Source organism: Biomphalaria glabrata, chromosome 4 (genome assembly GCF_947242115.1).
Source record: "Biomphalaria glabrata chromosome 4, xgBioGlab47.1, whole genome shotgun sequence".
NCBI classification, from domain to species: domain Eukaryota; kingdom Metazoa; phylum Mollusca; class Gastropoda; family Planorbidae; genus Biomphalaria; species Biomphalaria glabrata.
Genome location: NC_074714.1, coordinates 19621161 through 19645842, shown reverse-complemented (window position 1 = coordinate 19645842; position 24682 = coordinate 19621161). Strand labels below are relative to the sequence as shown.

At 39.6% G+C, this 24682-nt stretch overlaps 1 protein-coding gene across 7 annotated transcripts in view; it reads left to right on the top strand.

The window, feature by feature from the left end:
• The window catches only part of LOC106073860 (forkhead box protein P1-like), a 193566-nt gene that overhangs the window by 155177 nt on the left and 13707 nt on the right, over nt 1-24682 (top strand). For all 7 annotated transcript variants that reach the window (XM_056026773.1, XM_056026772.1, XM_056026771.1 and 4 more), the window contains exons 5-8: nt 5206-5430; nt 11630-11810; nt 18164-18251; nt 24390-24593. In XM_056026773.1, the coding sequence (XP_055882748.1) occupies nt 5206-5430; nt 11630-11810; nt 18164-18251; nt 24390-24593 (698 nt within the window). The remainder of the gene's footprint in view (nt 1-5205; nt 5431-11629; nt 11811-18163; nt 18252-24389; nt 24594-24682) is intronic.

Here is a 24682-nt window from a genome sequence, read left to right as displayed (position 1 = left end):
TCATCATTTACAATGTATAGTGAAATGAACATTTTAGACCATTTTTTTTTCGGCCCGGCCCATCCAACTTCGGACATTGACCGTAACTTATTGATATATATTTTTATGTATTTATTTATCTATGCATATATCTGCCTGTTATAGAATATGTGTGATGTGGATGTGTGTAGGATTGTTATTCTTATCTGTAACAGCGCCATCTGTTGACAGCAGAAGATAAACAAACCTGTGTCAAACTTATAATCATCACATATGTTTGATTTTCTTCTATGCAAGAAAAACAAGGGGAGGGGGAGAAGTACTAAACAAATACAGAACGTGTACTAACATATAGTTGTTTCGTTCTCTCTTCACCTAAGTCTATAGAGTAGCATATGTCCTATAGTGCCATCTTTCCCGCCTTGCAGTTGGCGTAAACAACGTCCTCTCTCTCTCTCTCTCTTCCCCCTTCCCCCCGCAGAACAGGAACAACAACCTACTCGCTCGTAAACAATCGATAAACACGAAAGAGTTACCTGAATTGCACGCACTGTTCGCCCGGCAAAGCTTGAACCGAAGAACGAGAGGCTACTAAAAAAACGGGGGAAAAAAACACGAATAATTTGTGAAAAAAAGAGAAGGGTGGGGGGGATGTAGGGCGTGGGGGAGCTAAATAAAAACATGGAAGGGAAATACAAATTAAAGAAGGCGGAGTTTTCTCCCCACACCCACCCAGCCCGTTAGCGTTTTCATTCAAGTTTTGTAGCCAACCAACAGAACAAGAAAACAACAAGGGGAGAGAAGAGAGTATCAGTGGAGACAACAACAACAAAAGACCAAGCATTTGTTTGAGATCTCTAACACTAGTGTCTACTTGTGTAGTATCGGACTCTTTCATATTGTAAACCCTGATCAACTTAGTGAATCTAGTATGATTGACCATAGGGGTCATCTGTCCGGTTCTGCCGATTTTATTGTCAGGATGATTAACTCTTGGAAGGAGAGAATGCGTAAGATTTTTTTTTAATTTTTTTTTTCGTAATGTATTAATTAAATAGATCTATATAATTTATACTAGAACACTTTTTTGTTCATTTATTTCTTTATAAAGTTTTTTTTTTTAAATTGTATTTGTTGAGATGTGTGTAACATATTGACCAAGTGATATTAGATCTATTCATTGAAGTCTGGTTACAATTTTATACGAGCTTCTTATTTTCTGAATAGATATCTACCTACAACCTTAGGAGGGCAAGGGTTATCATTGGTCATTATGTTGAAGTGATGAGCTTGGTTGATAGAGCATCCAGTCCGCCCCTGTAGGGCACCCAGTCCGCCCCTGTAAGGCAGCCACCATGCTATTCGGTATGAAAAGCGACTCGCAAAGAAAGAATGAAAATAGTAGATACATTTTAAATGTACCAAGTGAAGATCGCGTTAAATAAACAGTGCAGTGGTGTGAGGATGTAACAATCTAGTTGAGTTGGTTTAGTTTTATATTGTACAATGTTAACTGAATCCTTTCCACATTTTGTTTTAAACATGGAAGTTAGATCCATGGGCCCATTTGATAATCGAGAATCTAGATAAATATTTTAATTTCATAGCTTTCGTACGTATGTTATGCCTATTTTCAAATCCCATAGCTTAAATACTATGGTTATAGCATAGCTATTATGTTCCAAGTCTATAGTTAGTTCTGGATATCTAATCCCTAGGTTAAATCCATGGTTTTATTCATGTTTTAAACTGTTGGGTTAAAATCATTAAATTTTAGGGTAGGTAGTTCAATTTATTTACAAAAAAATAAATAAATAAATTATGCACAGCAGTGGAAATAAATAAATTCTGCACAGCAGTGGATATAGTCTTTCTATTGATTCCACTTTGAAGATGCCTCTGAATTTGTTGAAGGAATGGTGTTGATGAGTCTGAATAATACTAACAACCACTATTCCTACTTGTACTACATTCTGATCTATTACGAAATTTACATTGTACTTACTGGATGTGTGTGTGTAGATTCGTGTTAGGACTGCGCTTGTTTTTGTAAACAGGAAATGACCGTCTGTGTCTAAACTTGTCACAATAAAGAAGAGGAAAAAATAGGGGGGGGGGGGTATAGAGACCAGGTCTATCGTGAAAAGCAAATGCCACAGTATGATTTTTTTTTTGCTTGATATGAAAGAAATAAAAGACAAATGAATAATAATAAAATAATAACAATGACAACCAAATGAATCTAGTGGGTCTTGAAACTCATTCATGCATGAAATTACCCGCAGACAAATGTTGATTAAGTCTGATGACTGACGGAGGGGAGGAAGGGCTTTTTAATTGGTGTGGAGATAAGGAGTGTCCAGAATAAATCTGTTAGAAGTCTATCTAGCACTTAGGCATTACCCTGAATGAAAGAGTAAACTTGATCGAGAAAGAGTAAACTTGATCGAATCTTGAGTAACCTTGACCTAAGTGACCCAATAGTTCGGTGGAACTAGCACCGGAGGGGAGAAAGTGGCATCCTCGAACCAAGAGGGCGTCATTTCATTTTTTTAGCATATGTCTTGTGTATGTGTTTGTGTAAGTAGTTGTGTGTTTTCACTTTGTCTTAGTGTGTGTGTGTGTGTGTGTGCTGAAGTAGTTGTGTGTACTCAAAACACTTTGTGTATTGTGTAATGTTGTTATGTATCATCCACTTGTAAACTGTGTCTGTGTGTGTGTCGTTCACTTTTGGTTCCACTTCCGATGAGGTATTCTTGTTTAGTGGGAGCAAATGAAGAGAGAAATGGGAAGAGTGGATCATTAAGTGGGGGGGGGGGGGACATCGTGTTTGACGCAACACCTCCTGGTCGATATCTCTCACATTTCTTTTAGTCATTTAGACAGAAACTCTTCCATCGGCTTTTTTTTTTTACAACTATCCCAAAAATAACTTAGCCCCCCCCCCCCCCTTTCCCATGTTCTATCTACTTAATTGTAAGCATTGAATCGTTTCGATGATACGACTCTGAACATCTTCAACATTTTCTATGTTTTTAATCGTACCTTGACTTCACGTCTCTTTCGCTAGCCTCTAGAGATGTACAAAATAGACTGATAAGTGTCGAAAGTTATAAACGTCATTAGGTGCTCTATTTAACGCATAGAATGACATCAAACATTTAAAGAATAAACTGAAAAACATAGATCTCTTCTTATATTGACATATAGATCTACTTTTTAGAATGAGCACTGAAGTAGATGGGAATCGTTCTTCCGGTTTCAATGTGTGTCCCCTTACTTTGGCTCATTTTCAACATGGCGGTCTTTGTTGAAAAGAAAGAAAAAAGTGTGTTGTGTTTGTTTATTGTTGTTTGTACTAGTTGTTAATAGAATGCACTTCCTATTGATCGTTTTTTTTGTTGTCAACAAATCGCTAAAGATTTGAAAGGACCAATCGTTGTGGTACAGTTTTGTTTGTGTACCTTGGTGCATCTGTTTGTTATGTGTGTAACTCAAGCGGTACAATGACCTCAGACCTGTGACAAGTTGATAACAGAGTTGTGACAAATAGGACTGTTAATTGTGCGCGAATGTAGTGGAGCTAACGATGCCTCCTCACTCACTCCAATCTTCTTGTTTAAACACGAGGGTCTTATTATGGAGGACGTAATGATAACTCCTCCACAACCCCACTCCTCATTTTATAATACATCACCTCCTCATATTGTAACGCAGGACCTCCTCATCTCATGTTATAACACAGGACCTCCTCATGTTGAGTATGTTGAGACGATAATTTATTGCGTTTTGTCTCCTCCCCTATCCCTCCCAAGGAATCCCACACGTTTGTCATTTTAGACACTTGTTATTATAGATTGGCATTAGAGCGTCTTGCTATGATCACTGCTGTACAGGGTAGCTTAGGACCCTTATACATCCCGTTACATCATGTGCTGGAATTGGAAGACATGCAATTTTTGTTGTGAAAAAAGCAAAATGTTTGATTGTGTTGATGGTGCAGAGACCACCACGTCTTGTCTCTTTGAATTCAACCACTTAGACCACAACGTCTTGTCTCTTGAACCCAACCCAATCACCCATCATGCCTTTCTGTTTTGTTTTGTGTTTGCTTTCAGTTACACCAGAGCTGTTGTAGTAGGGTGTGCTCCCCACTGTAGAACATTATTAACTGTGTGCACATTGCTGAGTCAATAGTGGGCTGTCTAAATGTAGGACAAATACTGCCACCCGAACACAGCGACATAACTGTCAATATAAAATATTGATGGACAACTAGCCAGTGACCTTAAGCGTGTCATCATATTTAAAAAAAACCTGCTAAATGCATAAATTCGTTAAATAAATGGCATACAGCTGTTCATGCGTTGTTAGTAAAATCGCCATCTTTATTGTCTTCTTGGAAAGTAGTCTTTGATATGTATGCTGTAAGTTACTGTCATGAGACATAGATCTATGAACATTGTAATTACTGTGTAACTCTTGTCTAGGGTACACTGATAATAAGGCTTGACTTCGAGTTCGGAGAGCAATGAGGAATGCAGTATTGTCTATGGTATAAGTTACAGAGAAAATGATACTAGAATCTAGACCTTGTATGAGCTTTTAGATCATTATAATATCTTTGAATTATTGTGACTTTAATGAGACGCTGCATCTAGATTTAGTGCAAATACAATTCGATATGCATCACTAAAATAGTCCGTTATTGAAAATGCAAAGCAAACCTTTTATTTTACACTACACAAATCTGGCACAGCTCCTCAGATTCTCAACAGAAGCTTTACCACAGCATGTCTACGACCCAGGGCTGGAGTTACGACAGTGCTATTTCGCAATCACACTTCGGCTCACCATCAAATAAGGCCCGCAAATTAAAAAGAAATTAAAATAGAAAAAGTATGCATATTAAATATAAGAAAATAAGGAAATGCTCTGAAATGTACAATTACCCTTTTTTTTTGACATGCTTTTAGATTTATTAATATGTTTAAGAACATTGAAGTTGAAGAGTGTTGAGGCCTCCACTTACTAAAATCCGGCACGGCTACTTTTATTATTATTGCTTGTTATTGCCTTTTATACTATTACTCATCTTCCTTTTAAAAAAAACATGAAAATCTTTCTGCCTTAAAACCCAGTTCATTGCCAACATGCTGTTTAATTCAATACTTTTGTATTCTTGTTCAAATTGGATACTTATTGTATTTCTTTTTTTCTCGACAGGGATGATGTCTCCAGCAGAGCTGCAACAATTGTGGAAGGAGGTCTCCATCCAGACGGGCATTGACGAGAACATCATGAAGACGGTCAATGGCCTGACCACATCCTCCTCCTCCACCACCTCGTCCCACGGCAGCAACACGTATACCTCAAGCACCAGCAACGGCAAAAGGTCCAACATGTCGCTTCCGTACCTCAACGGCGACATGGACATCTTCAGCATGACCGGTAAGTGAAACAAAGAGTGTGTGGAAGTGCAGGCGTGGCACCCATTATCATGTTAAGTGTGACTTGCACCGCCCCCTCCTTTATGTGTACATGCTGAACCACCCCTCTCCCCTCCGTTATGTGTACACCTCCAACACTTCCTTGTGGAAAGATTTAGGGGGAAAAAGACAACTCGTGGTTTTGCAGGGGTCGGCCATGTGCGAGACAGGATGACTTGGTAAGGAACGGTTTCCTGCATTGCGTTCTAATAGATAAATCTAACGGAAGTGGTCAAAGTGTTGCACTGAAGGTCACGTGGAGACAGACATTAGCCACGCGCGGAGACAGACATTAATCACGCGAGATAGAGACACACCAAGGACAATACAGTGTATACCATCACACACAGTTTTAAAACGGAGGGGTGTAGACATAATGGCTGTTATCCCCCCCCCCCCCCCAGAAGAGAAACGAAACAATCTGAACCTAATTCACTTTAGTCCATCAAACTCTGAGTGCACTATGAAGTTGTCTGCCTTGTATGTAAATAGAGGGTGGCACTAATATTAGACTCAAACATGTTTTCGTGCTTTAATTTAAAAATAAAAATAAAGGTAGTCTAACCTCGTTGAAAAAAAAATCTGGGTGGACTCAGGGGCGCCCCAACGATCCAGAAAATAAAAATTCCCGTCTTCACCAGGATTCGAACCAGATATCCCAGGTTCGAAAGCCAAGCGCTTCCAGCATCCTATGGGCTGGCAGGATTTGTTATTTAACTCATCTTCCATAATAACTTCATCCTCAATTAAAGGTTTTCATTTATTTTATTTTTTTTTTTTTAATTTTTGAGCTGAAATTTGTTACCTGTAGCAAGTATTGGGGGATAGGTTCTCGTTATTAGATCTTGCGTTAAGACCAGAAGCTGGTAAATATTTTTCGCTACCAGGTTAAGACTAGTTACACAGATTCTGACATTGTTGGACATCCTGTGATCGATGACTCTCTTAAATCTATAGTTCCAGAATGTTGGAAATGGATTAACACCATTTGATTTGAAGGGATGACTTTTAGTTGTTTTTAGTTTTCCTAACGAACTATTGTAGTGGTTCTTCTACTTCTACTTTGGGGGTGAACGTGTCCAACTTTTAAACAGGTTTACGTTCCAGTTTGAATCTGTATATTTTTTCCTCTTTCCATTGGCTAAGCTCATGATCCACGTGATCCCAGTAGTAACAGCTGTGAGTTTAGAAGAGTGCATTCAGGAGTTTACTGAACATTGAATGTAGTGAAGCCACTGCGTCTTGTACAGTCCGCGACTTTCTTGCTTCCTCAGTAGGTTTAAATCTGAATAAAAGATGACTTCCAGTTCAGACGTCGTGGTTTGGTCAATAGGCCTTTTTTTTTTATCCAACAGTCATACAGGTTAGTGTCACTGCACGTAATGACACTAAGAATGTAGTTCTGGAATGATTGTTTTACTATTTATTCTTGATTGTAGTCTTTCCCTCCCTCCCCCCGCTCATCACTCAAGTTCTTCTACTCCCCCCTCCCCCTTATGTCAGTGTGTCCTTACGTTTACAAACAGTTGCCACTGAGTGCCCGGGTTATTACAACTTGAGACTTTGTTGACACGTGTCACTAGCGAGGTATGCACGTGATTCGCGAAGCACGTCACGCCATCAATAACCAGGTAAATAAAAGGTTGTTGATTTGGTAGAGGGTCGGTATCGAATGGATCACCCACCCCTCCCTTTTCTCCCCTCACACACACCAATTAGTCCGTTTTGAAAGTGTGCCTGGAACATGTCACTACAAAAAAAGAGGACATGCAGACGACTATTCTGGACCTGGCAGTGTTGCCTCTTACGTTATCAACAGAAAATAGTTCGTTTCACTTCAATGGAACGATTTCCGGGATTCTATGGAAAGACTCCCAACAGTGACCAGGATGCACAGAGCTTTTGGGAAAGAAAAGGTCAGAGAGGGAGACACTGTTAGAGGAATACATTTTTGTGTTGGCCCAAACCACGAGTCTTGCAATCATTTATCACTTCAAGCCTTAACCAATCAATGTTTGTGTTACTCCACCTTCACCCCTCTCTCTCTGTTTTGTTCTGTACGTTGTGGACGTTTCTTCAACTCTGAAGATAATTTACGTCTCGGCACAAAAATCTCCAGAGGGAATGACAGCGAGCTAGGTTTGAACTTTAGATCATCTCGACGACGGTCCGAAGCGTACACGAAGCGTACACTATCTCCTTTTTGGGTAATTCTGCAGGAGTTCAAGGGGCAGCCATCTTTGTTATTGTTTAGACTGTAATCTTGTATCTTGGGTTTTCTCTCCGATTTGGGTTTTTCTTTGTTTTTATTTTTGAAGTTAAATAATATGCTAGATCTAGCTATACTGGTATCATCTAGTCCTAATAAGTCTATTAATAAGACTCACAATCTAACTGCTAGAACTATAGATAGACTAATTACTATATTAATATGACAAGGTTCTTAAAGGCAATAAAGGTCAATTAATTTTTGGTAATAAACTGTGCTGATATTAATTGTAGGCCTAGTTAAATTTAGATTCTCTATATCAGAATAATTCAGAATAGATATAGACAATATTTAACAATTAAAAAGAAGACAGAACAATAAGAAACGTATTGTATTAACACCAAGTCAAAATTAAAAGAAAAAATAGCATTGCTTTGAAAACACATAAGTAATGTTAATTCTTGGGTTTTTTTAAGACACTATCTTGGGATTTCTTTGGAACATAAACAATAACAAAATAGTACAAAGATGGCTGCCCCTTGAACTCCTGCAGAAATACCCCTTTTTGTGTTATCTAACCCACCACCCACACGCACTGTGTGCTTGAAGAAAAAAAAATTTTTCAAATCGCCTAGTAAAACGTGTGCATCTATGAATCATCGTTTTGAGACTCCCCGGACTAGTGAAACTCGTATAGGCCAAAATCTGATACAAGAAAAAAACAAGGTGTGTTATTGCAGCAGCCATCGATTCTACATTGACGTTTATCAAGTTCTGTTCACTGGTTCTCTTCGACATAAGGGCGTCCCACACACACACACACACAACCACACTGGTCTATTCCACTTGGTGGCCTGTGTGAGGAGCAGTGGTCGCACTGTTTACTGTGTTGTTATGTACAGTTTCCTCCATCTTAGATGTTGCCCGCTTGTTTGTTTACCAGGGTGGGGCCGCGCGTATTTCCCTATCGTCCTCCCCCCCCTCCTCTCTCTCTCTTTCACAAAGATTATTTACTCTTGGAAATTGGAAACCTGGAAATAAATATCAGGCCACGTCACACTCTCAGCTGGGACCTGTGTCTTGACACTCCTCACCCTTTGAACCAAGCCCACGCCCTCACATACTCCGGCACCCAGTGCGCGCACACACACACACACACACACACACACACGTCTGCGACGATTTGTTGACTTTGTTTCCGTTCACCAAAATGCACACATCCTTCCCGTGATTCATGTTGACCATTATTAGGTCATGTCATCTGACATACGGCATGTCACCAGCGCTTGGAATAAAATTTTCATCTAACATTGGTATGTTATTACTACTTGGAATAAATTTGTACTATGAATGGGCCCCCTTCCCTGTTTGTCTGTTTCGCCACTTCCGGTTGTTTCTTTCAATAACATTTATATATTTTCATTTTTCTTCCGCTTTATCTCTTTGCTTGTGTATTAGAGTAATACAAGAAAGAAACAGGAAACTTTGTTTAGACTAAACTATTGAACGTTTGGGCCACGAGGCCTTCACATCGCGCCAACAAAGAAAGCAAATCACAATTTAAGATTGTGCGGTCTTTGAACTTTTGTATTATTGTTTGTTCGTGGTGTTTAAAAATCGTGTCGTCAGTTTTAGACTTCATAGGGAAAAGTATTATTTAAAAAACGGTGTTATATACTAAATGAAACAATTCCAGGGTTTGGCAATCAATCTCAAAGGTTCTCAATGCTTACAGCTAGAAAACGAAAAAGTCCGATGAAGTCAAGACACAGTAATGGTACCACTGATCTCATTGTTGTCCAATGTCAGAATGGAATCAAAATGATGCTGCACTGGTGCATGCGTTGTTTTAATTAGTGGTCACTTTGATGTATGGGCAGAGGGCAAACTTGTGAGTTCTGGTGACATTGACTAATCCATTCCACCCCCCCCCCTTTTTCCAACTATCCTAACTTTAAACCTCTGGCTGGCTCCGATCATAAACCCATACCACCCCTGCACATGTCGAACCGATGACTAACAACAATGTAAATAAAAGCGAAAGCTGCGCATGATCACTCCCCCCCCCCGCCTCCCGCATCTCATCAGTGTTAAATAAAAGATCGATTATTGTAAAGCCACGTCAGGTCATCGAACTCATAATGGAATGGTGCTTTTCGTGTGCAGTGCAACTTTATAAGAACGTCTTGGCTTTGCTGTTTACAAAAAGTCCCCCACGCTCCTTCCCATCCCCCTTTGTAAAAGAAAATAATAATAGCGGTCAACTCCAAACTGTGGTGGTCACAATGGACCTCATTCACCAACCGTAAACAAACAACATTTAGCACGTGGTGCTCTATCTCTTCTATATAATTTACGATCTCATGTTTAATTCATGATGGTTGTCACGTGACAGTTTTTTCCGTTGTTTTATCAATAAGATCACATGACTAAATGTTGTTTGTTTACGATTGGTGAATGAGGTCCATTAAAAATACATTCAGTCGGAACATAATCAGAAAAATGAGTGTTTGAAAAAAAAAATTACAGATCTCTCTAGTCACATTCATTTAGAACTCAAAGCCAGCGCTAACTCTTAGAGAAAGTACAGAGGAAAGAAATATGTGCCCCACTATTCAGGAATCAATTTGTTTATTGATGCCATGTGTCAATAGAACAAACAAAATGGAAGACTAACTGAGAAAAGTGACATGGTAGGTGCTAAGAATTTGAAATGTATGTATGAGTGTGACGTGCATTCCTCTCGGTCTCTAGACTGATGACTGCACTTATTGTCCAACTTCTCTGCGTGTTTTGTTTATCTCCCCTGAGCTGTTGTTTTGTTGTTTTTCTTTCACTTGCTATTAAATATTTGATCACTTGCTTTTTTGTTGGCTTTGGAATTTTTTATTTTTTTTTAAACTGGCGAAGACTTGGTGATCGTAACATACTATTTTTTTTTGAAAAATTTTTTTTGTTCTGTTATCATGTGTGTGTGTGTTTGTGTTTTGTATTTCTGTGTGTAAGTGTGTGTTTGTGTTTTCTATTTGTTTATTTTTTTCATCTTTCTTGTTTGCTCTTGCGCGGCTGGTTTTGAAAAAAAAAACAACACAACACATTGGTCAAAGGTACACAACAAATAGAAACAAGCAAACAAACAAACACACTGAAAGAACAACAGGAAAGGTCCACATAAAAAGAAAGAGCAGGTCCACATAAAAACTAAGAGCAGATACAATACAAAGTTCGGGAAATGAATGGAAACGAAACAAATAAGAAAGAAATCGTTGAGATAGTTGCGTGAACAACGCAATCTGGACGTTCTTGAGTCATCTAATGAAGTTTTGTTTGTTTCCTAATTCTTGAGTAATAAGTTTTGTTTGTTTCCTAATTCTAGAGTCATCTAATGAAGTTTTGTTTGTTTCCTAATTCTTGAGTCATCTAATGAAGTTTTGTTTGTTTCCTAATTCTTGAGTCATCTAATGAAGTTTTGTTTGTTTCCTAATTCTTGAGTCATCTAATGAAGTTTTGTTTGTTTCCTAATTCTAGAGTCATCTAATGAAGTTTTGTTTGTTATTTTATTTGCTTTGGTGTTGTTTACGTTCGTTGGCCGAGGTATTAATAGAAACAGAATTACCCTCCGGATGATGTCACTTTCTTCTATCTCTTAAAGCCCGTCACCCCTGCCAACAACAGATCTCCATCGTCCCCTGTCCTGGGCCACATCCTTTGTTCCAGGTGTAACCAAACCTATTGTCCCAACAGATTTATAAGCAATACATTCATTTATGGCTGTAAATTTGGATGATGATAAAATATAATTTCAAATGTTTTTAACAGTTTTTTTTGAGTCTCTTATTATTTATTTATCTAAAAAAAAACAAAATGGAGGTGGGAGGATGAGCCGAAATTGTAGATATTTGTTCTCTTTAACTCTAATCAACGTTGTCTCTATATTTTCTGAACTTTTCAGGAATCAAGTCTGAACCTCTACTGGGCTCCTCCAATTCCTCTTCCACATCATCTTCCAAAGACGCCGCCCTGACCAACGGCAACATCAACGCCCCTAACCCCACCCACCCCTTGTATGTGAACAAGTGCTGCAAGTGGCCCAACTGTGAGGCCCACATGGAGGACTTTTCCGGGTTTATCAAGTAAGTCTATCAAGTTTAACTGCCTGGTTTGTCAAATCTGTAGAGTTTAACTGTCGGGTTTGTCAAGATAGTCTATACAGTTTAACTCATGTGCGTTATCTGCAGTGGCGTCACCATTTTTTGTATAAAACAATGCAAGGTTGAGATGGTGGGGGAACAAGGAAGCTTATTGGATCGTCTCACTTTTATGTTTTTGGCATCAATGTAAAGTTTGGGGCAGACATTGCTCTATGCGCACTAAGTGAAGAGAAGGGGTAACAAGGCAGAAAGATTCTCAGACGTCTGAAAAAAAAAACGTGCCAAAGGAAACAAAAAAAAAAGCAGGGTCCTCCAAACGAGACCTGTGACGTAAGAAAGAGCTATTGTCCTGAACTGCCCACGTGTTTGACGTCACAGGGCAGTAATCAGGCCTTCTATAACGATTGGCCTCGCTCCAACATCCAGTTAGAGACAAATTACAATTTGAGACCATGCGAGCTAAAAACGTCTCACCAAAATAGGGTTCAACTTGAAGAAGTTGTATCTTATAAAATGTAGACGTTCTTTAACAAATAAAAGATGATGATTACGTCGAAACCATCAAAACGTTTCGAGTCCAGTGAATGGATGTATCGTGTATGTTCATATATAACGTTGGTTGTGCTGCTATTGATTATATTTATTGCACTTAGATATTACTTGCATTGACTTCATCTCATTGTTGAACTTGTTGAAAAATTCGATGTGAGAGAAACGTGTTCATTATAGTGTCTTATTACTATCAGTTACGGACTATTTTATTTATTTATTTCTGGGTGATGGGTTAGCGTTTGATCCGTTGTAATGTCTGTGTTACTTCAAGTCACATTGAAAGATTGCTCGCCCTTGTTGTGGTCGGTAGAACTGATGGGAACAGCCACCGTCACATCTCTGGGTTAAGCTTACAGGAAAGGGGGGGGGGGGGGCTTGGAATCTGGAAGGAACAACAATACTCGCCCCCCCCCTCCCAACCCCATCAGGCGCGAGATAAATAAATAAGCGAGTGGACATTTCGTGTGAAAGCTTCTTAAAAGTCCTGTTCATCCAAGGGACTGTTTACTTTGGTCAGCCGGGTCCTGGCTAAACAATATTGCTGTCAGTCCCGGACAGTTTGGAACTGAGTGCTAGCTGGTTTTGGGGGGTGGGGTGGGTGGAGTGCCAGAGAAGTAAATGACCTGTGGGTGGCGTATGGACTGGGGAGGTCATTTCTATGAAACCTTGGCACTGATGCTGGTTCAGGTCACAGGATATAAATAGAATCCGATTTTTGTTTCAAGTTTTCTTTTAACAAACAAGTTTGAATTCTTATGATCGCCATATCTATGTGTTGATACATTGCCTCTTCAAGGATTGAGATATCTAAGGATTCACTGATGGAGGTCAGAGGTTGGAAATAAATCATTTGGGTTGAAAAAGAAAATAAAAGTTTTGTTTGAGATAATAAACAATATAAATTGTGGTTTGGTAACAATGTTTTGTATGCTGAAATGATATCTTTTATAGATATTTTCTTTTGGTCTCAGAGTTGGGGTTTGTTTGTTCTCTCTCTCTCTCTCTCTCTCTGTATATATATATATATATATATATATATATATATATATATATATATATATATATATATATAATGTGTGTGTGTGTGTGTGTGTGTGATGAGATGGGGGAGTGTTTAGTAATGACCTGCGGCTCTTAGCCTTTGGGAAATGTTGACTGTGTCATGAAACATTACCATGGCTGCAGAGGTCAGTGACTTTGATTGGCGTATTACTACACCCTCCATCCGCTCTCGCTCTCTCTCTCTCTCATTCTCTAGAGCCCATCACCACCACGTCCATTTGAGTTCGTCCTTGAACCCTTGACTTTTTCCTCTTTCGTTGCATGTGATCATCCAGCACAAGTGACCTTGTCCACTGTCCTGGGAGTTGAGGTAATCGAGTGTGACTGAAAGGTGGAGAGCACTGGTCATAATTCGGGCTTCTAATTAAATTACGCCCACGTCACACTGCCCTTGCCTATCACTTCCACCTCTCTCTTTTTCTCCTCTTCTCTCCCTCTCTATTGTTCTCTTAGAATCTACCACGGGGCCTCCATTCGGTTATACAATGTAAATGTGACGCTGGTTGCATGCTGCTATCGTCTGGTTTAAACAGACTGTTCATTCTTGGCGTAAATCTCGAGATACAAAATCCAAGCGTAAAATGGGAATCCGTGAATCAATTGGAGATTTCCATATGTGGCGGAAAAACTCGAACTAGCTTGCTTGTTGGTGTCTCCGGTGTACAAGAGAGGTGTTGATAAGTGATGTGTGGTTTCTGTCAAGGTTTAGGGTCATCTCAGCAGGGCCGAGACCAATGTTGTAAGCCCCTTCGTTTGTAGCACAAAATACATGTAAATATGGCATTGTCATTTGTTTCATTTAGAACTCACTTGTATTATTGAGTTGGCAAAAAGGAAGTTCAATTTAGCGTCCTTGACATTGGTGAGTGTATTATTCCAATCTTCACTACACTCACGTCCAAGTGATATCCCAAACTTCAATCGTTGAGTGAGTACGCACACGTTTCAAGTACAAAGACTGAATAGAATGCAATAGAATTCTAGAATTATCTGGGTTAGTGTTACTTCTAAATTAAACGTTTTTAATGGACCTCATTCACCAATCGTAAACAAACAACATTTAGCCACGTGGTGCTCTATCTCTTCTATATAATTTACGATCTCATGTTTAATTCTTGATGGTTGTCACGTGACAGTTTTTCCCGTTGTTTTATCAATAAGATCACGTGATTAAATGTTGGTTGTTTACGATTGGTGAATGAGGTCCATTAGCTCCCTTCGAGCTGTAGCTTTATGTGCTATATTTATCAGCTTTGGTGATTTCTAGCATAAAAACGTGTTTTGTTGTTGTTGTTGTTTTGCGACCTGACACGTGACAGTAATTTAAAAATAACTCCTTAGTAAAAAGCAACACAGCCATAAACTTTAATGTTAATGTGTTAATGTCATTATTTTATTGAAAGCATTAGTATCCTTATCATCGGGAACCACCGAATAATTATTGACATATGTAACAATTTCTGTATTAATTGTGTGATTTACTAGACTTAGAAAGACAGTGACAATGACATGTAATGTCGACCCTAAATGATTGTCTAAATTATTCTTAGCTCATTAACAGCGTATGGGGTGGATGATACAAGGTCAAGCGTTAGGGCTCAGCGTATGCTCTTTTTTTTTTTTTTTTAAATCGCATTACTAGTATAACTAGTGGTCCAAATCCTTTACCATAACTAGTGGTCCAAATCCTTTACCATAACTAGTGGTCCAAATCCTTTACCATAACTAGTGGTCCAAATCCTTTACCATAACTAGTGGTCCAAATCATGTCCCAATCATTTTCATCTCCTTGTTTTTTCGGCCTATTAGGCTAATTCATATTTTGAGTGCTATGGCTTATTAGGCTAGTTCATATCAGGGGTGCTATGTTCTATTGGGTCAGTTCATATCAGGGGTGCTATGGCCTATTTGGCCAGTTCATATCAGGGGTGCTATGGTGTATTACGTTGTGGCGCGGGGAGGATGGGGTGACATTGCGATTGCCGACGGCTTAGCTTTTCTTTCAGTACTGAGAACAGAGTAAACAAGGCCTGACTGCTTGACCACTGGCCGGCCGGCCGGAGGGAAGAGATCAATAATGTTGATGTGAACTACGGGTCACTTGGGTAGTTTTTGTTTGTTCTTGTTGGTCAGTGATTGTGATTGTAAGTATGCAGGCCCCTTTTATGCAGCTTGGGCTATTTTTATAGTAAGCCTTATCAAACTCTTTTATGCAAGATAACTAACATCACGATAACACTATAATCTATCTATCTATCTATCTATCTATCTATCTATCTATCTATCTATCTATCTATCTATCTATCTGTCTGTCTGTCTGTCTGTCTGTCTCTATTTATTTTTAGTTATCGACCTTCCTGTATGTCAGTTATCTATAAACTATCTTGATTTTTTCCTCTCTCCGGCTGTTTTCTATAATTGCTCCCCCTCCCCTCTCTTTGTTCCTCAGTGGTGACCTTCATGATATAATTCTCTTTGTTTTACAGACTTGTATTTGAAACAACAACAAAAAAAAAAAAAGAAACTATTCTAGTCTTCGGTGGCTGAACAAATATCTTTGATCTGTGTGTGTGTGTGAGTGTGTATTGAGTTCACATCTAGTTCAAGGCATTCACTTGCAGTGGTCAAGGAGGTGCCACTGACCCTAACCTTCAACTTTTGAGATCGTCTGCTAGATTTATTGCGTTGTGTGTACGAGTTGCCCTCTCGATGATGACTTCAACTGATTTTTTTTTCGGGAAATTCTGAGAGTAAAAGGGGAAAAGGGGGTCGGTAAACCGTTAAAGGAGAAGCAATCTATTCTGTTCTTAATTTCAATGGAATATGTCGTATAGTCAGTAGGTCAGTGTTTAAGTGTGTTAAAATAATGTTACTTTAACTATTTTACAATTCCGAGTGTGCCGTCAATTGGGGAACAATGAATAATGTGTGGACACTTCCCTTCATAATGGCTTTGCTTATTATGTTAAGTATTTTCGTTTTAAGCCCCTTCCTTTCCCTTAACCGCCCTCGCGTCTTGCCTCAATTAAAGAGAAACATAAAGAGGGAGGGGAATGGGATGCTGAAAAGGAGAATTAAAATCTGACAACGTCACATACTCTCGGGCCGACTTCCTGTAATACGTCATCGAGGCTAAAGCGCGTAACATTAAAAAAAATAAAAATAAACTAGAGTCTCTCCCCCCCCCCCTTCCCTAACACCATTTGACACGTTATGTAAGCAAGACAGAAGACTAGATGCATTCACATCTAGGAGACAGTCAGTTGATGAGCTCGTGATAGACGTCAAAAGAAAGTCGCCTCCTGCTTTTTGCAAAGCGTTTTTCCTGCATTTTGAGCTTCAGAAATGCATTCCCATGGCCTCCACAACGCATTGAATCTCCTAGTAAGAAGAGTTCTGGTTGAATCAAGCTTAATCACCAGGGGGTGGGACGAGCAGATTTTGAAGTGTGAGAGACCCTCCAGGCCATACAGCATGCACCTTTAGAAGGGGGGCTTGATTCTCGTGTTCAGCAAGACGTCTTCTGGCCTATATTTCGTTCACGCAAAAGACGTCAACAGAATGACGTTCTGACGTAAGAAAGACGGGAAGACTCTAGATATGCAATGGTGAAGATGTATTGTAAGGTCTTAGTTTTGAGCAGGCTTTGAATCGATCTTGCAGCAGGCGCAAATTGCGAAAACATTATGAAACAAGGTCACTATATTCGACCATTTATATTTAAAATATTTTAATGCTATCGTTTTTATTTGATTAATATTTTTTTTAAATACCGATTTATAAATTCAAGGCAAGTTCCATATACATTTTTGTTAAAGTCTTTGAACTAATAAGGCTACCTTCGCCTCTTTTCCCTTTGGACGTCTATATTGATACGGAGTTCCCGTTGGATGGTCCTTAGAAATATTTCAATCGAATTATCAAATATTTCAATCGAATTATCAAATATTTCAATCGAATTGTCTAGTCTAAAGCTTCAAAATACAAACTTTTTTTTTTTTAAGTCTTAAGCTTCTGAAAACAATCTTTTAAAAAAAATCTTCTCTTTTTTTTTTTTGGAGGGAGGGGGGGGGATCGCAAATCTATATGTATACCCTTTTTTTTTTTAAAACTTCAGGTATCAGGTCCTGTGCGCTACCTACTAAATAAAAACTGCTTGCACTAGTTAAGGAAGCGAGAGTATATAATACATTCTGTAGGCCGATCCCACGTGACAGAAAATATTAATGTATGAATCTTACGGACTCATCATTTTGATGGGCTGTGGGGCAGGTCAGGGTAAACTTATCTGCACCATTCCTCCGCTCTCCTGAGTGTAATACCGAGTGGGCTAGGCGAAGTTAGGTTTTGTTTGTGTGTCCACACATTGATCGTTTATCACTCGCCGAGATAAGTATTAATCATGGCCGTGGAATTTTGTTGTTGTTGATTGTTGGCTAGGGTCAGAATGTCTGTAAACAACCGAGGAAGTGGGCTGCGTTAGGGCTAAATATAAACTTGACAAATTTCATTGTGATGGCTCAGTTTAGCAACAATGATTCGCTTACAAGAGTTTGTTTTTAACTCCTTACAATAAGAGTTTAAAATTTAGTCTCCTCTTCAGCGCCTCTTCCTAAAAAACATTTCGAGATAATTGAACGCATTATCCCCCACTCTGTATTCTCTTACACTCAATCTAGTGGTGGTGATTTTTTTTATGTTTTTTTTTTAATCTTCTGCAGACATTTAAACACAGAGCATCAGTTGGATGACCGCAGCACTGCCCAGTCCAGGGTACAGATGGAGGTGGTCAGCTCTCTGGAGTCACAGGTCAGTCAATTCTTCCTTATTTACTTACCACGTACACAGTTTGTACTCTTACAAATTTGACCAGTTCCACCATAGCAGTGGTTCTCAGTCAGAAGCGGCACTCATTTGGTGACAGTGGCGTAGCTTGGAATTTGCCATCATTTGGGGGCCCCCAAAGAGGTCAAGCCTCCCCGGGCCGCCAAATGATGGAAAATTCCAAGCTACCCCGTCACACACACTCTCACACACTCACATTCCCCAACACATCTAAAAAGACTTCTCTCATTAAAATATTTGAAATGTGCATGGGTCATTATTGTCATTAATTTATTTACGCGCTTAACGCAGTCATCATTACGATCATGTTAAGTTTGTTTCTAATTTTTTAAATTTAAAAATGAAGTTCAGTTATACGACTTTTTCAGCTCAATGTAACATCTTCGCAGTTTCATTTATGCCTATATCGTGGTCAGTCTGATCGCCAGGCTTAATTTATGCTACATCATTCTTTTCCGAAACATAGCCCCCCACCTCACGTGTGAGATCCATGTCCCCCAGTCCTTCCAACATGTCCTCCTTGTTGCCCGATGATTAATGCCAAACTCGCTCTTGCCTTGTTGTATATGTACCACACAACAGCAGTAAGGGAAACACAAACACAAATATGTGCCTCGTGTAGGCACTAGGTAATTTTTTTTTTATATATATGGAACAGAAGACAAAGGTGAAAGTCTGGTCGGTTCATCTTTTTTTTTTACCTGTAGACAGCGTCTCGGTGTGGGGCTAATTATAGCCACAGGAAGTTAAGTTTAATGTTAATTTATTAGACCCTGACCCCCTCCCCTTTTTTTTTTGTGCTCTGATTTCGTCGGCATTTAAAATAAAGATGTGGCTGGTGCATTTTTGTAAAATTTAATTAGGTCAAGGTAGGGAAGCAACTCACTCCACCACCTTTAAATGAAGAAGAAGAGTTAACGGACTTTGTAATCTAACAGGAGGGCATTAACAAAAGTATCGTGGAAGCAAGAAAAGGGGAAGGGAAGAGACAGCTAAGAAAACTAGGGGATTGGGGGGGGGGAGTATGAAAAGATAAATAATAACACGCGCGTTTTTAATTGCGCGGATGATGGTTGTGGGCCTTTAATGTGTCAGCAATGTGCCCCTTTTGTCCCGTCCAAAAACAACATAGAGGCTTGCGGATTAGAATTCTTTGACATCAGCTACGCCATCTTCTGATTTACAATCTCATAAAGATCTCCAAACCGTGACTCCCTTCTGTTAAAATGTTTCCTTATGGTATCTAAGTTAAAAGTGAGATTTCTGGCCTCTTGTCTTTCTAACCCCACCACCGCTGGGATGGTTTTAGAATTCACTCTTTAAATTGTGTTCTATAAATAGTAACAGAGGTGTGAAACTGTGCTAGATACATAATCCTGGATGCACCAGAGATACATTGATTGATGTTTGACATGAGTTGGAACTAGCTCATTTTGTTGGCGGTTTATTTTTTTACTTACATGTCCACGCCCTAGTCTCACTAGTTCATCACCTTCTTTCACCTTCACCCTTGTCTGGCGGACTGTTTGGGCATCACACATGATCTGTCGACTGTCTTTCTTTATTTCTGTCTTTTGCCAGGCGTCTCTTCCATAGAATGGTCCGCCCATTGCTCAATGTTATCCTCCCATCACTTTCTTTTGTCTGCCTCTCAATGTTGTCCTCCCATCACTTTCTTTTGTCTGCCTCTCAATGTTGTCCTCCCATCACTTTCTTTTGTCTGCCTCTCAATGTTGTCCTCCCATCACTTTCTTTTGTCTGCCTCTCAAAGTTATCCTCCCATCACTTTCTTTTGTCTGCCTCTCAATGTTATCCTCCCATCACTTTCTTTTGTCTGCCTCTCAATGTTGTCCTCCCATCACTTTCTTTTGTCTGCCTCTCAATGTTGTCCTCCCATCACTTTCTTTTGTCTGCCTCTCAATGTTGTCCTCCCATCACTTTCTTTTGTCTGCCTCTCAATGTTGTCCTCCCATCACTTCCTTTTGTCTGCCTCTCAATGTTGTCCTCCCATCACTTCCTTTTGTCTGCCTCTCAATGTTGTCCTCCCATCACTTCCTTTTGTCTGCCTCTCAAAGTTATCCTCCCATCACTTCCTTTTGTCGGCCTCTCAAAGTTATCCTCCCATCACTTCCTTTTGTCTGCCTCTCAATGTTATCCTCCCATCACTTCCTTTAGTCTGCCTCTCAATGTTGTCCTCCCATCACTTTCTTTTGTCTGCCTCTCAATGTTGTCCTCCCATCACTTTCTTTTGTCTGCCTCTCAATGTTGTCCTCCCATCACTTCCTTTAGTCTGCCTCTCAATGTTATCCTCCCATCACTTCCTTTTGTCTGCCTCTCAATGTTGTCCTCCCATCACTTCCTTTTGTCTGCCTCTCAATGTTGTCCTCCCATCACTTCCTTTTGTCTGCCTCTCAATGTTGTCCTCCCATCACTTCCTTTTGTCTGCCTCTCAATGTTGTCCTCCCATCACTTCCTTTTGTCTGCCTCTCAATGTTGTCCTCCCATCACTTCCTTTTGTCTGCCTCTCAATGTTGTCCTCCCATCACTTCCTTTTGTCTGCCTCTCAATGTTGTCCTCCCATCACTTCTTTTTGTCTGCCTCTCAATGTTGTCCTCCCATCACTTCCTTTTGTCTGCCTCTCAATGTTATCCTCCCATCACTTCCTTTTGTCTGCCTCTCAATGTTGTCCTCCCATCACTTCCTTTTGTCTGCCTCTCAATGTTGTCCTCCCATCACTTCCTTTTGTCTGCCTCTCCTTAATTTGGCGTGGCACAGCTCTGTTCATTTAACTAATCATTCTTCAAAGTAAAACTCGTGTCAATGGAAGTTCTTGGTTCCATGCCACTTGAATCTATTAGTAGAATTGTATAGAGATTAACTTTTAAATACACTGCCAACTAATCACACAATAATTCTTTTCCCGAGTATTTGTAAACACGGTGTTCTGACGTAATACAAAAAATCCAGAGCGCCGGACAATCTAAAGGCGTCGACATAAATGCAAACATAATTGATTTCTCACAATTTACTCATCAGTCAGTAGGTCTAGAACTACGTCACACATAAACAAACAAAAAAAACATGGACTGGATTCCAACTAAATTTCATTTTAAGATTTCTGTGCCAAAGTTTCGATTATGGCCATTGTCGCCTCATTTTCTGTGTGACTAAGACTATTTTGTTGTGATTATTTTTAGTCAGTGCAACTATGTTCTTTATTCTTGCTGTTCTTATCTTGAGTTTATATACCAGCACGTAGAGGTGAGAAAACAATAGCGTTTAATTGTTGGCCCATTCACAGCAGGCGGCATATTATATAGTTACATTTGTTGTATTGATTGCCTAGCATAAGATGGTCTAATAACTAGCGCTTCATACTGTCGTCAAGATTATGCCTAGTTCAAACCCTGCCTGATTTCAAGCCCTGACGTCCTGCAAAAGATTTTGAATAAGGCGGTAATAATCTTTATCTCTGAAGGCTCGTCTGAACTGAAGCAAATAAATAAGAGGCTGACGCAACCAGATATTGATGTTTAGAAAAGCAAGGGGCTTTAATCCGTGTTGTTATTGACTGTTGTCAATTATTAATTAGTCTCACTTTACAAATGGTTGTCCTGCAGTCCTTTCTTGGGTTAAAAACATTTTTTTCTCTTGAGTCAAAATGTGTCGATTTGTATTCCATTATATCCGCTTTCCTATTAATATAACTCTTCCAATCTTTAGTGTCCCTTTAATTTCCAAATTACGCGAAATCTTATCTTATAAATACAGAATTTACTTCCAATCCTGTAGTAAGCTATAGTATGCATCCATGTAATGTCCTATTTTGGTCTTTGTGTGTCCTATTTTGTGCCCTATGTTGTCCTTTGTAGTGTCTGTGTTGTGTTCATGAGTAATGTCCTATATAGTCTTATATTATATCACTTTCCGAATTACGCTAAATCCTATAGTGGATTTCGGTATGCATCGATGCAATGTCCTATTTAGGTCTTCTAGTGTCCTGATTTGTGCCTTATGTTATTGTCCTTTGTAGTGTCCTATGTTGTGTCCATTGTTGTATTTAACGCTATAACCTATGTAGATTGTATTTTCTTTATTTTCGAGTTGGCACAGGTTTTATTTTGTTAGCACAGGTTTTATTTTGTTAGCACAGGTTTTATTTTGTTAGCACAGGTAAAAGCTGTTTTAGATAAAAGAAAGAAAAAAAAACGGTTAAGTAGCTATGCACTCATGCCTTGAGGACAAGGTCACCACAACGTCCGTCACTTGTCAAGAAGTTCCCGACAGGAACCTTTGTCACCTTTCCTGCTGACACACACACACTTTTAGAAGGATGATCTAGTAGGGTAAACGTACCTCCCCCCCCCACACACACACTCTTAGAAGGATGATCTAGTAGGGTAAACGTACCTACCCCCCCACACACACACACTCTTAGAAGGATGATCTAGTAGGGTAAACGTACCTCCCCCCCCCACACACACACTCTTAGAAGGATGATCTAGTAGGGTAAACGTACCTCCCCCCACACACACACTCTTAGAAGGATGATCTAGTAGGGTAAACGTACCTCCCCCCACACACATACTCTTAGAAGGATGATCTAGTAGGGTAAACGTACCTCCCCCCCCCCACACACTCTTAGAAGGATGATCTAGCAGGGTAAGCGTACCTCCCCCCCCCACACACACACTCTTAGAAGGATGATCTAGTAGGGTAAACGTACCTCCCCACACACACACACACACACTCTTAGAAGGATGATCTAGTAGGGTAAACGTACCTCCCCCCCCCCCACTTTTTACCGCCCGTCTCTCCGCCCACTACTTCACAACAACTTCTTATGCTTATGTTGGTGTGTGTGTTAGGATTACAAAGAAAACTTCGTTCAAGTCCCAATGTTGAATTTCAGCTGCGTCACTCATTAGAATTAAGATAATGAGTAACTCAACCTGGAACTGGTATTACCTGTGATTTGAGACGTCCAGGGCGATGTGGGCTTTCTCTTTTTCTCCTTTCTCTATCGTATCCTCTACCTCCTTTTTTAAAAGTTTTTTTTTCTCACACTCATATCTCTTTCCTCCCTCTGTTTCCCTCTCCTCTAACTCTGCTTTCTTCTCTTCTCTACTCTAAGCTAAAGAGAACATTTATCAGTTAATCTGTTCTCCGTAAAGTTTCTTTCATAGAGAATCTTGATATTATACTATGCACTTAACGGACATTTTGTCAAAAAAGAGTGTCCATGTTTAGTCTACTATGCATGATTTTTTTTTTATTTTCACCTGAAGCGTTAAGATTATTATCATTATTCAACTGTTAGAGAAATTGTCGAAAAAAATATAAATAAATAAAGTGCACGTCTGTCATTCGTGGAGGTTCTACAGCAGATCCTACAGCGACATGGCACCTTTATGTCACCTTTGTCCTTCGCTTGTTAAACTTGTGACGTTCTGAAATGTCTTAATGTTTTTTTTTTTTTTTGTGTGGTAAGTTTGTGTTGTGTGTTAAGAGTACACAGAGACATCCCACAGATGCATCCTACAGCCTATATAGCCACGTGTGTAGACTGTCACCTCCAGGCATGTCACAATGTCATATTCATTTCTTCATAACGTTCGAGGTCCACTTCAGGCCCCCACCCTCACACACTTTGTTCCCACAATGAGACATATTCTCAGATATTGATGCAGCAACTAGATCAACACATGTGTAGTACGTGCCCATGTTCTACGACATAATTAACATGCAGATATAAATTAGCATGCAGATATAAATTAGCATGCAGATATAAATTAGCATGCAGACATATCAGTTTTTAAACTATCAGAGTGCACTTGCTAGGACATACAGTTTTAACGTGCAGATGGACAAAAACACAAATGGTTGACTTCTTAGAACTGGCGATTTTCTTCGCGTTTGCTTTGATAACTTCCATGGTTAGACTTTTATGGGCAATGATTTCTTATTGTTGGGCAATGATTTCTTATTGTTGGGCAATGATCTATTCTGGGCAACACTTTTATTTCTTGTCTTATTGAAAGTCTTTTCAAACATTTTTACTCCATTAATTTTGTGTATTAAAGGTCTTTGTCTTTTCCACAGCTTGCATTCCAGAAGAAAGTCTTGAAGGCCATGACTGACCACTTGCACCAGCAGACCCTTGCACCACCACCCCAGCCCTCACAACCACCGCTGACCTCATTATCCACGCCGTATTCCTCTTCCATGTCTCCTTTCACGCCCTCCATGTCAGCGCCCACTCCCCTGTCCCCCAAGTCATCACACGATATGAAACACTCTAGTTTAGTAAGTAGTTTAGTTAGCATTGTGTTAGGTCTTGCTCAGGTTCTGAAGGCAGCTAGCCGGTTGTTGAACATTTGTATTTGTCTGCATTA